Here is a 15,406-nt window from a genome sequence, read left to right on the forward strand (position 1 = left end):
TACTTAGGAAGAGAAGATCTCACAAACTGTGCAAAGCAGATGCATCTGGTGGCCTATCATGGAGACCAGCAGATGTGAGCCTAAAGGCACATATCCCAGCCAGGAGCCAAGGGATGACCTGTCAGCTGCCTCAAAAAAATCACCTCACAGGCCACTTAACAGCCATTAGCTTCCTACTGGACTTGGAGCTTCTAAGGCACCACTGCCCTCGTAATACCACACCTACAAAACACCCCCTTTTTGGACCAGAATCTGCCCAGGTAGAAGTGATCTGGTTGTGATCCTTCCAGCCCATGGCACAGCTCCTGGGCTCCCAGCCTCTCTGACACACAGGAGCCAGGGCCGTGCCAGTTCTGGGAGGTGCTAGGGCAGGAGGGACCTTGCAGTCAAATCACTCGCCAGACTCCTTGGCTGGGGCTGCTGCGTGCCCTGGGGCTGCAGAGCTCTCCTCTGCCTGCTCACAGCAGATTGAGCCCTTGAGCTGTGGTGAGTCCACCTCGGAGGAGATCCCCCCTTAGGAGGGAAGTGCTTCAGTGCAGGCCGGCTGTGCCACTGCCGTGCCCACTGCCTGTCCCTGCCTGCAGTCCCAGCACAGCCCCACAGCAGCACTGGCACCAAGCTACAGGAGCAGCCGGGCCTGACCCCACCAGCAGGGCTCAGCACGAGAGGGGGGCAGTGGCAAGAGAGCAGCTCGGCATGCCCCAAGCGCTGGTGCTCCCTGGCCGTGCTGCTGGGATGGGACTCTTTTCCTCTGCAGCCCTGCACATGGCACTGCCCCTGCAGAGCCAGAGCAGCTCTCACAGGAAGGATGTCAGACATGGAAGGCAGTGCAGGCTCCTTTCTTTTATTTAAATTCACAGAGGGCCTGGCTCCTCATATACAGAACCTCTGAGCTATACTCGAAAGGTACATACTGTAGAAGAAATGAGATGAATCATATCATTTTAATGGGCAACTTTAGCCGCATTAAAACTAAGAAAGTCCTGTAATGAAAACACTCATAAATACACAAACACACAGAAAAATAATTATATATATAATATTAGTTGTTCTTGTAGTCATTGACTTTATTAGTCATCTGCAGAGGTAGAATGGAAATTTATTGCTTCCGAAACACATCTAGTCATCAATTTCCACAACGCATGTTTGAGCTCCTGGTTCCTCATGCTGTAGATGAGGGGGTTCACTGCTGGAGGCACCACTGAATACAGAACTGCCACCACCAGGTCCAGGGACGGAGAGGAGATGGAGGGGGGCTGCAGGTAGGCAAACATGGCAGTGCTGATAAACAGGGAGACCACGGCCAGGTGAGGGAGGCACATAGAAAAGGCTTTGTGCTGGCCCTGCTCAGAGGGCATCCTCAGCACAGCCATGAAGATCTGAATATAGGAGAAAACAATGAAAACAAAACAGCCAAAAGCTAAAGAAACACTACACACAAGTGCCCCAAGTTCCCTGAGGTAGGCATCTGAGCAGGAGAGCTTGAGGATCTGGGGGATTTCACAGAAGAACTGGTCCACAGCATTGCCTTGGCAGAGGGGCAGGGAAAATGTAGTGGCCGTGTGCAGGACAGCATGGAGAAAGCCACTGCCCCAGGCAGCTGCTGCCATCTGGGCACAAGTTCTGCTGCCCACGAGGCTCCCGTAGTGCAGGGGCTTGCAGATGGCCACGTAGCGGTCATAGGACATGACAGTGAGAAGGGAATACTCTGCTCCAAGCAAGAAAGCAATGAAAAATAGTTGGGCAGCACATCCTTCATAGGAGATGACCCTATTGTCCCAGAGGGCATTGGCCATGGCTTTGGGGAGAGTGGTGGAGATGCAGCCCAGGTCGAGGAGGGCGAGGTTGAGGAGGAAGAAGTACATGGGGGTGTGGAGGCGGTGGTCGCAGGCTACGGCGGTGAGGATGAGGCCGTTGCCCAGGAGGGCAGCCAGGTAGATGCCCAGGAAGAGCCCAAAGTGCAGGAGCTGCAGCTCCCGCGTGTCTGCGAATGCCAGCAGGAGGAACTCGCTCACAGAGCTGCTGTTGGCCATTTGCTGTCTTTAGAGACAGTTCTGTGTTGAAGAAAGAAGGCAGAACAATGTTTGAAGAGGCTTCTCTGAAGAAAAACTATTGCAAGCCTTAGAGCACCTCCAGCCCAAGACTCTCTCTTTGCAGGAGAACCTTTCTGCAGGTCTCCTGCTTGAGCTGCGGCTGGTGCTCTCTGAGAGTGGCACTGGGAGCAGGGGCTACTGTGGGCTCCACAGCAGTCCTTCCTGCAGTGCAGCAGGAGGGAAGCAGGAACATGGGGGAAACTCAAGTTCAGTCCACTGGTCAGACCACGAGCTTTGCAGTGTTGCTTCAAAGAATGTATCCAACCACAGTGTAGAACAAGGGGCATTTATTTGCTTTATTTTCTGGTAGCTACGCCTGTAATGTTTAGGAGGAAAAATCTACTCGGTGTTCCCCTGAGAAAAAACTACAGACAGCTGAGAACAGAGCCTCAGACCAAGTGCAGCTGGACAGAATCCTCACCTTGTCTCTTGGTGCCTGAGCAGGATCTCAGCTTTTCCCTCCTAGCCAGGGCTGCAGAGGCCTCACTCCAGCTGCCCACAGGCAGCCATCCAGCAGCACGGACATGGCCTTAGCACAGAGGTGCCTCCTCCTTGGGGCACCTGGATAACAGAAGGATGCCACGAGAGAGCTGCATCCTGCTGGAGAGAAGCCCGAAGACCAGGAAGATGCCCCACAGAGATCGATATTTGCAAGCTGGGGTGTACCAATATCCAGTTTCCATCCCCTGCAATTCCTGGAGGAGGCTTGGCCATCCCACTCTTGGTTGACCAGGAGCAGCTGGGTTATGACATTCCAAGGGGCTTCTGCCAGACTTCCTCATCTCGCCGTGCAACCCAGCAGGACTCCCAAAGCCTACTGCATTGCCCACTGCCCGCCCACAAACAAGACCCAGCAGGAGACCCTTCCAGGACGTGCAGCTGCATGGCCCTGCAGCCAGAGACGTACCTTGTCAAGGGCTGTGCAGATTTCTCCTGCAGGCAGCTCTCAGCATCCTCCCACTGCCAACTGCCTCCAAGCCCTCTCTCCTTCTCTCCTCTCCCCGTGCCAGCTGCGGTCAGAGCCCCCAGCCCTGCTGCGCTGTGCACAGGAGCTGCTCCTGGGCACAGCTGTCTCTCTGCACCACGGCCCTCTTGCCACGAGCTCTCTCTGTCCCAGGAGCCCGGCCCAGCTCAGCACCACACGCCCAGCCCAAGGCATTGGAATCCCCCCTTGGGGGGTTTTGGGGAGGAGCCCACGAAGCTCAGGCACTGAGAGACAATTGAAGACATCTCTCAAGAAGTCCAAGTCAGAGGCAAGTTTCCTGCAGTGTCCCCCTGAGGGCCAGCACTGACACAGCCTCCCTTGGAGCTCGTTAAAGCAGAGCATTGGAGGCACTGAGGACAACTACAGAAAGACAATGTGAAGGTGACCCTGATGTCACTTTTCCAAACTGGATGTGTTTCACCAAGCACAAGGGCCAGGCCTTGACCCCCCATCCCTGGGAATGGAGATCCTTTCCCTTCACACACTGCTCAGGGCTCTTCGTGGGGCAGGAGGAGATGGGGATGTGCATGGCCAAGTGCAAGAGAATGGTACGAGCCCTGCCTGGTTCATGGGTGGGGGCGAGGAGGCAATGAGGCCCTGGGGCTTTACCGATAAGCTGTCTCCTCGTAGGCCTCAGTGGCAGAGACAACGGCCAGAGCCATGGACACAAAGCCCTGGGTCCTGTTGGGACTTGCAGCCTTGGTAGAGGACTTGATCCTCTCCACAGCAGACTGTCCTAAGGACTCCCACACCTGTACCTATTTTCCTGCTGATTGTAGACCCTTGTCCGTGTGGTATCTCACCGGATCTGAGCTGAGTCTGATAACTCCGATTGTCTTGGTGGCCATGCTCCTCGTAAGGCAGCTCTGTAGGAAGCTGGCCTGGTTCCTGGTGAGCAGGCACCACTGCTCGTATGGCATCCCTCGTGGTGCCCAGGCCCTCCTCCTCCTGGGCCAGCACAGACGTAGCCTTTTTTGGAGCTCGTTACAGCAGAACACTGGAGGCAGTGAGGACAAGGAGACAAAGGAAAAGTGAATGTAACCGTGATGTGTAGGAAAACCGGATGTGTTTCACCAAGCAGAAGGGCCCAGAGATGGAAAACCAGGTAAGGGGCAGTGGTGACAGCACCCGAGAAGCGCAGCAGTGATGGAACCAGAGCTGGCCTCAGCATACAACAATGCAACACCACACACCGCCGCTGTTGCTGTGAAGGACTGTGATGACAGATGGAGCCCAAATTCATGGACTGACTGAACTCAACAGACATTTTAGAAGGATGGCTTTTCCACTATTTGAGCAGACCCATCAGTGAGCATGATATTCTGGGATCTTCTGGGAGTTTATCAGACAGAAAGGCCTCTTCAACATTAGTCACCTCCTCCTCTGGCGACATTTCCAAGTCCCTGTCCTCTGGACAGTCCATGATCACTTCCAAGACTCCAAGACTGGGGTTTCCTATTGGAGCCTGCTGCGTAATCAGTGCAGCCCGCTCACTCTGTGGAGCAGAAGGTGCATGATGTGTAGAAGGGACCCTCCCTTGGAACTTCCAACCCAGTGCCAGCCGTCAGAGTGCCAAGAGGAGCTGTGCTTCAGTATGAACCAATTCCAAAGCAGCCCCAACCCCTTCATATGTTGCCAACATCACTTTTCAGGCAAAGTATAGTGAGCCTTGGATCCTCACTGTCCCTGACTCCACAACCCTAGGGGTCAACCTCACATCTCCCCTGGTACTTTCTGCCAGAGCCTCCAGGCAGGGCGATTCTCCTGAGGTGCCGTGTAGAGCACAAGTTTTACATCCTGTCCTGCTCCGACTGGCCCCAGAGCTACAGCAGGAACTATCTTCCATTGAATTTGTTCAAAGGATTGTCATTGTTCTGGGCCTGTAGTGGGTTTACGTGGCAAGGTTTTGGTAGCGGGGGAGCCATAGGGGTGGCTTCTATGAGAAGAATCCAGAAGCTGCCCCATGTCAGATAAGGGCCCCGACACTGGCCAGACCTGAGCCAATAAGTGATGTTGTTTGCGCCTCTGTGAGAGCATATTTAAGAAAGGGGAAAAACTGCTGTGGAATAGCATCTGGGAGAGAGAGAGGAGTGAGAAACAGCCTTGCAGACACCAAGGTCAGTGAAGAAGGAGGGGGAGAGGTGCTCCAGGAGCCGGAGCAGAAGTTCCCTGTGGCCTGTGGTGAGGTCCATGATGAAGCAGGCCGACAGCCTATGGTGTACCACAGTGGAGCAGGTATGCTGTGCACCGGTGTCCACTAGAGCCTTATATCTTCTGTGGGTCTCATGTGCCAGGCCATGGAATCCTCAAAGTCCAATAAGCCCGATTGTCCCTACCCTCCCTGTGGCTGGAGGCCAGGTGCCTCTAGTCCTGCACATAGTATTCATTCATCAGGTTAGATGAGGCCCTGAGCAACCGGATCTAGTGGGTGGTGACCCTGCCTATGACAGGGGGTTTGAAACTTGAAGATCTTTGAGGTCCCTTCCAACACAAACCATTCTATGATTCTATGACTACTCTGTCTGGCGGACTGCCTGATAGAAACTGGAACAGCAATTTTCTCAGAAGGACCCCTTTTTGTGATTGCATTTCCTTGCAATTCATGGACTCGTGCCTCTAGGATGGAGGTAGATTTTCCATCCCATTTTCTCATGTCCTCTCCGTGGCAGAACCACATGTTGGCACATGGTGTGTACCCACTCATTTCTCTTTCTTGAGCAACGTTCTTTTACTTACTCCTGGCAGCTTACATATTGGTTTCTACAGGTAGGGAGAAAGATGCATTCTCTTGTTCTTCCTGGACCTCTTGAGAAAGTTTATCCACAGCTCAAATACAGGCCCATGAGGAAGAAGAGAGACTTTCTTCATACTGCCAGAGTTGGCTAGCTGATTCATCCACTCTGGGTTTCTCTTGGCCTTTCCAAGTCATTTCTGCCAATGAGATGGCATATGAGGATGGTGCACTCTATACAAACTTCCACCACATGGGTCATGTACACTTTACTTCATCAGGATCTTTGGATAGTTGTTCGTTGGCTAGGTTTTTATATATCACCTCCAGCATGACTAATTCCATCGGGCACCAGATACCGAACTCCACTGTCGTCCGCTTGCCTGGTTGACATACAAGATCTTCCTTCAGGGGTTACCTTTCCTTCACACCTGACAGGAGTATGTTCCTTCTGCCCATTTTCCAATTGTTTGTCAGTCACCCCTTCCCTAGAGGGGGATCCCAGCTGCTTTGCATCCCTGCCCTCTAATTCCAGGCTATTGGCCCCTTTCTCCCAGCAGCCAGGTGGCAATGTGCTCACTTAGATGATGGCTGAAATCTTACCACAAATCTCCTAGCTCACCCTGGAATAGAGATGCTGTGGTTACTGATGTTGTTATGATCTCTTTCTCTTTGCCCTTCTGCTTCCAGGATGGCCCAACTTTACCGTAACATTCCACGTCTTCTTCCTCCAGTCTTGTCTGGGTAGGAGATTCTTTCCTTTTTAAAAACCCTGACTTTCACATACATTGTTTTCTCTCACATATAGGAGCAACCAATAGTGGCACAGGTTGGTTCTCTGGCCCAGCCCTGAAGCCCATCACAGCCGTTGGAGTGGCTGCCGGGCCTGTTGCAGGAGTTGCTGGGGCTGCAGGGCCCATCACAGGACTTCTTCAGGCTGCATGGCCTGTTGCAGGGGTTTGGAGTGGTTGCACGGCCCATTGTAGGAGTTGCTGTGGCTGCAAGGCCATTAAGAGGAGTTGCAGCGGCTGTGGGGCCTGTCACAAGGGTTGGAGTGGCACTGACTGCAGCTCAGTAAGCACAGGCCAAGTTGCACATTGCAGTGATTTGTGTCTCTTTGGAATTGCCAGGCTGATGACAACCCTTTTTCAAGCATTTCACCATTTTTTCTAGAATTCTGCACTTGTTCAGGAGTGAAGTTCCAAAGCACTGGAGGTGCCCACTGATCAAGGTGCCTGCTCGTATCCTCCCACAATCCCTGCCACTCTTAGCTCTCCTGTCTTGGGGCAGATCTCTGGAGGGCATTAATAATAAGTTGGTTAATGTTAAACAAATCCTGAAACACATTCAGGAGACATCACAATGGGAACATGCTGGTTTGACCATCCCAAGGATATTCAAAGCTTTGAAGAGCTAGCGTAATTATCCTGGAGGAGAAGGAGGAGGTGAAGTAGAAAGGGAGAGTGAAGAAGTGGGGAAAAGTGTCCCCCCATTGCCCTCTTGGTGTCCTTATCTACCAGCTCTGGGGGCTGAGTACCAGGGGAACAAATGGTCCAGCTGATAAAGACTGAGGCAAAGAAGTCATTAAGTAACTCAGCCTTTTCCTCATCACTTCTCACTAGGCTTCCTCCCACATCCAATAAAGGTCGAAGACACTTCTTAATCTTCCTTTTTAATTTTTTATTTATTAGAAAAACTTTTTTACTGTCTTAGAAACTAATAGCCAGACTGAGCGAGACTAGAGCTTTAGCCCTTCTAACTTTGCCTTGCACAGCCTCACAACATTTAGGACACCGCTCCAGGCAAAAAGAGAGCATGTGTGACAAGGAAACAGAGAAAAGCTGGGACCTAGCAGCCTTCCATCCCCTACCATTCTGTGACTCTGTGCTGCAGTTCCATTCAGCTGGTAACTCCGTTATTATCCAAACTTCGCTGCAGCACCTGATGCTGCTGTCTTGTCAAATATAGCACAATTACGGTGAGTCATCTGCATACAGACATTAACAGCTGACAGAATGGAGCATCTGTCTAGGGGCAAATTGAGAAACTGCATGAATTTGCCTACAGAAACCTCTTGACACTCACAGGAGGAGTGAGGTCGTGCAATGGAGAAAGAGCAACCCCACACATCAGGGCAGACTGGGACCCTGCTGAGTGAGCAGTGCCCAGGAGGAGGAGGGCCTGGGCACCACGACGGATGCCATACGAGCAGTGGTGCTGCTCCCCAGGAACCAGGCCAGCTTCCTACAGAGCTGCCTTATGAGGAGCATGGCCACCAAGAAGATCTTAGTTATCAGACTCAGCTCAGATCCAGTGAGACACCAGAGGGACAAATGTCTACATCCATCAGGGAAAGATGTGCAGCTTTGAGAGTGCCTAGGTTAGCCTGTTGTGGAGAGCAGCAAGGGCTGTGACAAGGCTGAGAGTCCCAACAGGACCCAGGGCTTTGTGTCCATGGCTCTGGCTGTTGTCTCTGCCACTGAGGCCTAGGAGGAGACAGCTTATCGGTAAAGCACCAGGGCCTCATTGCCTCCTCGCCCCCACCCATGAACCAGGCAGGGCTCGTACCATTCTCCTGCACTTGGCCATGCACATCCCCATCTCCTCCTGCCCCACGAAGAGCCCTGAGCAGTGTGTGAAGGGAAAGGATCTCCCTTCCCAGGGATGGGGAGTCAAGGCCTGGCCCTTTTCATTCGTGAAACACATCCAGTTTTCCTACACATCAGGGTCACCTTCACATTGCCTTTGTCTCCTTGTCCTCCCTGCCTCCAATGCTCTGCTCTAACGAGCTCCAAGGGAGGCTGTGTCAGTGCTGGCCCTCAGGGGGACACTGCAGGAAACTTGCCTCTGACTTGGACTTGTTGAGAGATGTCTTCAATTGTCTCTCACTGCCTGAGGTTCGTGGGCTCCTCCCCAAAGCCCCCCGAGGGGGGATTCCAATGCCTTGGGCTGGGCGTCTGGTGCTGAGCTGGGCCAGGCTCCTGGGACAGAGAGAGCTCGTGGCAAGAGGGCCGTGGTGCAGAGAGACAGCTGTGCCCAGGAGCAGCTCCTGTGCACAGCGCAGCAGGGCTGGGGGCTCTGGCCGCAGCTGGCACGGGGACAGGAGAGAAGGAGAGAGGGCTTGGAGGCAGTTGGCAGTGGGAGGATGCTGAGAGCTGCCTGCAGGAGAAATCTGCACAGCCCTTGACAAGGTACGTCTCTGGCTGCAGGGCCATGCAGCTGCACGTCCTGGAAGGGTCTCGTGCTGGGTCTTGTTTGTGGGCGGGCAGTGGGCAATGCAGTAGGCTTTGGGAGTCCTGCTGGATGGCACTGCGAGGTGAGGAAGTCTGGCCGAAGCCCCTCGGAGTGCCCTAAGCCAGGTGCCCCCGGTCAGCCCAGAACACCCTGCACTGCCTGGCCAGGCCGGGCTCTCTGCCAGCTGCTCCGGAGCTCCTGCAGCCATGGAAAGAAGAGAAGCTCCCAAGCTCCATCTGGCTTGCTGTGGCCCTTCTTCCTCAGCAGAATTCTCCTGTTTCTTCTCAGGGAAACACCTGAATGGGATGACAGTGCAGCTCAGAGAGAGGTGAAACAAGGCAGCTGAGAATAGGACTGGTGGGCAGAATCACTCTTCTCAGTCTTCACTAATGGACACTCCCATAAAATATCAGCAGGACTGTACAGGGAATGTGAGGGCATTCAACCATCCAATACCTATCCTAAGCATTACAGGGCCTACTGGGATAAAATAAAGCAAACAAAATCCCTACAGCTCAGCTCTGCGTTCAGATGATTTGTTTGCAACAACCAACAAGTCGAATGGAGTTGAGTTTCCCCCATGTTCCTGCTTCCCTCCTGCTGCACAGCAGGAAGGACTCCTCTGGAGCCCACAGCAGCCCCTCCTCCCAGTGCCACTCTCAGCCAGCACCAGCCGCAGCTCAAGCAGGAGAGCTGCAGAAAGGTTCTCCTGCAAAAAGAAAGGCTCAGGCTGGGGTATCCTCTAAGAGACAGAATAGGTTTTCATCAGAGAAATCTGTTTGAACTTTCTTCTGCCTTTTCCTCTTTAACAGAAAAGCATGTCTAAAGACATCAAATGTCCAACATCAGCTCTGTGAGCTAGTTCCTGCTGCTGGCATTCGCAGGACCAAGTAAAACTCAGGAAAGGGACCTGCCATATGCCTGCCTGGATGTGGAGAATCATTTGGGGAGGTTTAAATGAGAAATGGTAGGAGTTTTCCTCTGCTAAGTCAGTTCTACATTATGAATGTCTTTCTATTCTTTGAGCAGAACCCGATGCCTCTAAACAGCAGATGTCCAACAGAAGCTCCATCACCGAGTTCCTCCTGCTGGCATTCGCAGACACGCGGGAGCTGCAGCTCCTGCACTTTGGGCTCTTCCTGGGCATCCAGCTGGCTGCCCTCCTGGGCAACGGCCTCATCCTCACCGCCGTAGCCTGCGACCACCGCCTCCACATCCCCATGTACTTCTTCCTCCTCAACCTCGCCCTCCTCGAACTGGGATCCATCTCCACCACTCTGCCCAAAGCCATGGCCAATGCCCTCTGGGACACCAGGGCCATCTCCTATCTAGGATGTGCTGCCCAACTCTTTTTCGTTGCTTTCTTGGTTGGAGCAGAGTATTCGCTTCTCACTGTCATGTCCTACGACCGCTACGTTGCCATCTGCAAGCCCCTGCACTACGGGAGCCTCGTGGGCAGCAGAGCTTGTGTCCAGACGGCAGCAGCTGCCTGGGGCAGTGGCTTTCTCAATGCTGTCCTGCACACGGCCACTACATTTTCCCTGCCCCTCTGCCAAGGCAATGGTGTGGACCAGTTCTTCTGTGAAATCCCCCAGATCCTCAAGCTTTCCTGCTCAGATGCCTACCTAAAGGAAGTTGGGGCACTTGTGTGTAGTGTTTCTTTAGCTTTTGGCTGTTTTGTTTTCATTGTGGTGTCCTATGTGCAGATCTTCAGGGCCGTGCTGAGGATGCCCTCTGAGCAGGGCCGACACAAAGCCTTTTCCACGTGCCTCCCTCACCTGGCCGTGGTCTCCCTGTTTATAAGCACTGGCATGTTTGCCTACCTGAAGCCCCCCTCCATCTCCTCTCCATCAATGGATCTTATTGTGGCAGTTCTCTACTCAATTGTTCCTTCATCAGTGAACCCCCTCATCTACAGCATGAGGAACCAGGAGCTCAGGGTTGCAGTAAGGAAACTCTATGGATACTTGCTTCTTCGGAAACAATAATGGTTTTGATTTCCCTGATTATTTCAGACACCGTGAGGAGAATTTTTTGTTATTATATTTCTTTATAAATATTTTCTCCAAGTTGTTTTGATTTAAATAATTTTAACCTTAACCTGTCAACGTGATATTTTTTTGATTTACAGTGACCCAATCATCAAATCTACCTAAAGAAGCGGGCTTACCATGTAGACAAACACAATAAAAAAAAATCAGAACTATATTGGTCTCAGCTGCTGTCTCCTCCTGTCTCCTCTGGAGCTTGGGGAGCAGCCCCAGCATGCAGGAAGAGCTCAGGGCCCCTGCTGCTTCCCTGGAGCCATGGCCGTGGCCAGCCACAGGACTTGGCCTTTTCACTGCTGCTCTCTTTTGCCTTCCAGTGTGTTCCTCCTGTGCTCTTGTATCTGTGTTAGTCTTGAGGTCTCATGTACCTTGGTGACAGTCCTGTTCTCTCTGCAGTGACATCCCTGTGGCTGCAGGCAGCAGCAGGCACTGTGCAGCCCTGGGTCACAGCCGGCCTCCCTGCTAGGAGTATAGTAACAAGAGGGGCTGCTCAGGGCAAACCCAGTCTTGGACTCATCTGCATGGGACTGTGCCCCCTGCAGTGGGGCTGATGGCAGATTCCAGCCTGGAGAGGAATCTGGAGCTGGCAGTAGATGTCAGGGGATCTGCAGGGACAATGTGCTCCGTGGGTAGTGATTAGGACCTCTTAAAATGAGTGACCATCCAAGGAAGAGTCTTTTAGGGGGAAAAGCGAATCTGAGGTGTCCAGGGGCTAAGGAGGGCTCTGCAACACCAGGGGAGGCTGTGAAGAGCCAGCAGGTGAAGGCCCATAAGACTGCAGAGTAATTGAGGAGACCTTATTTAAAGCCCTGAAGAAGCCGCAATACTTCTTCATCTCTGCAGCCTGCCCCCGAGAAATTGCCTGCCCCCCGAGAAATTGCCCCCCTCTCTTGGAAAGATGACCCCTTTATTTATTGCTGAGCACCACGTTACTGAGTTCCACCCGGAAGGCAGGGCTAGGCAGTGGGGATGGCAGGAGGAAGACTTGTGTGAAGACTATGAAAAACATGGAAATTCAGGGCTTTAGCAGATCCTTAAAGTCCTGCCTGGGTCCCCAAATGGAAAGCAATGTATGTCTGTGGGTGGAGGAGGAGGAGGCGAGTCCCAGGACAGGGGCAGGGCTGAAGGGCCGTGCGCGAAGCTGGGCTGATGGAGAAGTGTCCACCTTGCGTGTGTGCCTCAGCCTGGGAGAAGGGGCCTGCCCGCGGTGCGGGATGGCTGGGCTGTGCTCAGCCATGCCCCAGGAGCTGACCTTGTTCTCCTCCTCCCCGCCACTCCCCACACGGGGCAGGCCCTCAGGAAACACCCCTGAGCCTGGAGATGCACCAACCTGCTGCGGTGAGGTGCCACTACTGCAGGGGAAGAGGGGAGGGTTGGAGAGACACGTGGGGCCTGTGGGAAGAGTGGTGTGGCCTGGGGAAGTGAGGGCCTGGGAAAAGTTACCCTGGATCCATAGGAGCCATTCTGGAAAGAAAACTTGTAGGCAGGAACAGCACATTTCTGGAGCTGCAGAGCTGCTGGGCACATTGTGCAGAGTGCTCTGATGGACTTTTGTGTCCTTTTCCATTGCGTCTTCAGTGCCACTTTTCTCAGAAATAGAGTAGCCAGCAGAGGTGTGATGGATACGCTGAGATCATGAAAGCCATCATCAACATGGCCCTAAGAAGATGACTGATATGGGAAGGTCAGGAGAAACCTAGGACAGGAGAGATGTGAGATTTGGAGGAGGGAACAGGGTCTTGGCCAGCAGAAATTAAGGATTTTGTAGAGGTAAGAAGGTTCAGGTTTTTGCTGATGCTGTTGTAACTGCGACTTAAAATAGTCACACGAGGCCCTACACCGGCTTCAACCAGTAAACTTAATTCCTAAATTTAAATGCTACTCCACACCCTGACAGGAATGCACTACTCTTATGCCTGACCTCAAAGTATGCACTGAAGGCAAAACTCAGCCCATAGCCTCTTTCCCTTACCCTTACTCTCTTGCTTACCTTGATCCCTACCCTTAACACTAGATTTAAATGCTCTATTTAAGCCTAGATTCTTGGAAGAACTAAACAAAACCCTAAATCACAAGGCTAGTCCATACCCTAACCACAGGCATGACACCCCAAGAAGAACACCAAAACCTCCCACTAAATCTTTTTTAATCTCTAACCCAGAAATATGAGAGGTAGCCCCTAATCCCATTCATGAAAATCTAACACATAAAGCCCCTGTTCCTGTGCATTAACCTCCTCACCTTCAGCCCCTCTCCTAACCCTTAACTTAAGGTGCTTGGCCCCTTGGGGCAAGGCAGGAACTGTGAGACTTCTCTGCAGTCACATGGCATTCAGAGATGGATGTGAGGGGCCATGGATCTGATCAGCTTGTGGGCCACAAGGAGGACATGGGTGGGAATGCTCTGCTGAGCTCAGCTCTGCCTCAGGATCTCCTGCCCCAGCAGGAGGAATGGGACTGGGGCAGTGACTGGGAGGTCACTTCTGTCTCTGCAGCTGATAGGGCAGCAGCAGGAACGTGTCACGCAAAGGGACTGTGAGGTCCCTTGTGTCTGGAGGTGGCAGGTCACCCTTGGCTTCTCCCTGGGATCTGCACTTTGGGGCTGACATCTGCCAGTGGCCCTGCTAGGCCAGCAGAAGGCCCCTGCTTGGCATGCTGCCTGTGGGATCCCCTCTGCCTCCATCCCCAGGAGGACCCAGACAGAAAGAAGGCCCGCACAGGGCTTGTCCTGTCCCTTCTGCTTGAGTCCAGCACTGGACAGCAGGAGGCACAAGGCTTGGCTGCGTCTAGCCAAGAAGCTGCAAGGCCAGCAGCAGGCCCAGGCCTTGGAAGATGCTGCTGAGGTGACTTCTGTCTGCTTGGCTGACAGGCCGCAAGCAGCCTGATGGGTTGGGATGCCTGCTTCAGGAGTGGTTTCCACCCTGATGGAGCTTTCTTTGGAAGCAGGAAAGAGCAGGAGAGAAAAAACTGTCGCAAAGTGCACCTTGGAAGGTTGGCACTGGCCACGAGGTGGAAGAAATGTCCCTCAAAGTGCTGTGCTGTGGTGACAGAGGTCACCCAAAGAGTGTCTGTAATCAGACCATGGCTTTGTGTTACAAGGAACAGCTGATGAGGGTTGACGAGACATGGGTGAGATTATGGAAAGTCCTGGATGAGAGCAAGGTTGTGGACAGAGATGGGTGTCTGCAGACAGGAAACAGCCTGAGAAGAAACTAGAGACAGCTGAGAGCAGAGAAACCCCAGTCCAAGTGCAGCTGGGCAGAATCCTCACCTTGTCTGTGGGTTTTGAGCAAGATCTAAGCTCCTCCCTCCTAACCCGGGGTGCAGAGGCCTCACTCCAGCTGCCCACAGACAGCCATCCAGCAGCATGGACACGGCCTTAGCATGGAGGTGTCTCCTCCTTAGGGCACCTGGATAACACAAGGATGCCACGAGAGAGCTGCATCCTGCTGGCGAGCAGCCTGCAGACCAGGAGGATGCAGCACAGACAGAGATGGATATTTGCAAGCTGGGGTGTCCCAATATCCAGTCTGCATCCCCTGCAGTGTCTTGGCTGACCAGGGCCAGCTGGGTTATGACACTCCAAGGGGCTTCTGCCAGACTGCCTCACCTCACAGTGCCATCCAGGAAATAGGGCAAAGTGTGGGACAGCATAGGAAAGCCTGCAGAGGAGAAGGCAGAGGGTGCTGGCAGGAATGGAAGGCCCCAACAGCCCTGACGTTTTTCTCCCTTTGGCTAGAGCTTCTGAGGAGACGAGATAGAGTCATTGCAATGGGGCCTCACTGCTTCCTTGATACCCTGTGCAGGGGTGGGGAGGTGTCATAATGAAGTTCTTCCCGTGGCATCACACTGCCCACCACATCATACAGACCCCAAGAAGAGCCCTGAGCCAGACGTGGGGGTGCAGGATCTCCCCTCCCAGTGGCTGGGGTCAGGCCTTGGCCCTTCTGCTTCACCAAAACCAACCAAGACTTTTCTCAGCACAGCGCTTTGCCTGTCTGCAATCATGGCCTCCAATTATCTGCCCTAACAAGTCCCTGGGGAGACTTTGTTAGTAAGAGCCCTCAATGGGGCCCATTAATACTCCAAGTCACTTCAACTTTTCCTTCTGACTTTACCTTCTCAAGCAGTTGCATCATTCTCCTCTCAGTACCCAAGTTTCATTGACTCAGCACCAAAATACACCATGGAACTCATTAAAACACAGAACCTCCTAAGAAGCCATATCTCTCCCACAGTTTTCTGCAAGTCTTCAAGACTTGTAGAGCTAATTGGAGAGCTTTCATGGTGTAGTTAAGGAAGAAGATTTCAAAGAG

General features: G+C 53.0%; 2 protein-coding genes across 2 annotated transcripts; one reads left to right on the top strand and one right to left on the bottom strand.

The window, feature by feature from the left end:
* Positions 1 to 1,070: 1,070 nt before the first annotated feature.
* Positions 1,071 to 1,796, bottom strand: LOC136787715 (olfactory receptor 14C36-like). Its single transcript, XM_066985030.1, has one exon. The coding sequence runs from the start codon at positions 1,794 to 1,796 to the stop codon at positions 1,071 to 1,073; it is 726 nt and encodes a 241-aa protein (XP_066841131.1).
* Positions 1,797 to 10,095: 8,299 nt separating this feature from the next.
* On the top strand, positions 10,096 to 11,031 carry LOC136787716 (olfactory receptor 14C36-like). The gene has a single exon (XM_066985031.1). The coding sequence runs from the start codon at positions 10,096 to 10,098 to the stop codon at positions 11,029 to 11,031; it is 936 nt and encodes a 311-aa protein (XP_066841132.1).
* Positions 11,032 to 15,406: the final 4,375 nt, after the last annotated feature.

This window comes from Anser cygnoides, chromosome 30, assembly GCF_040182565.1.
Source record: "Anser cygnoides isolate HZ-2024a breed goose chromosome 30, Taihu_goose_T2T_genome, whole genome shotgun sequence".
Lineage (NCBI taxonomy): Eukaryota > Metazoa > Chordata > Aves > Anseriformes > Anatidae > Anser > Anser cygnoides.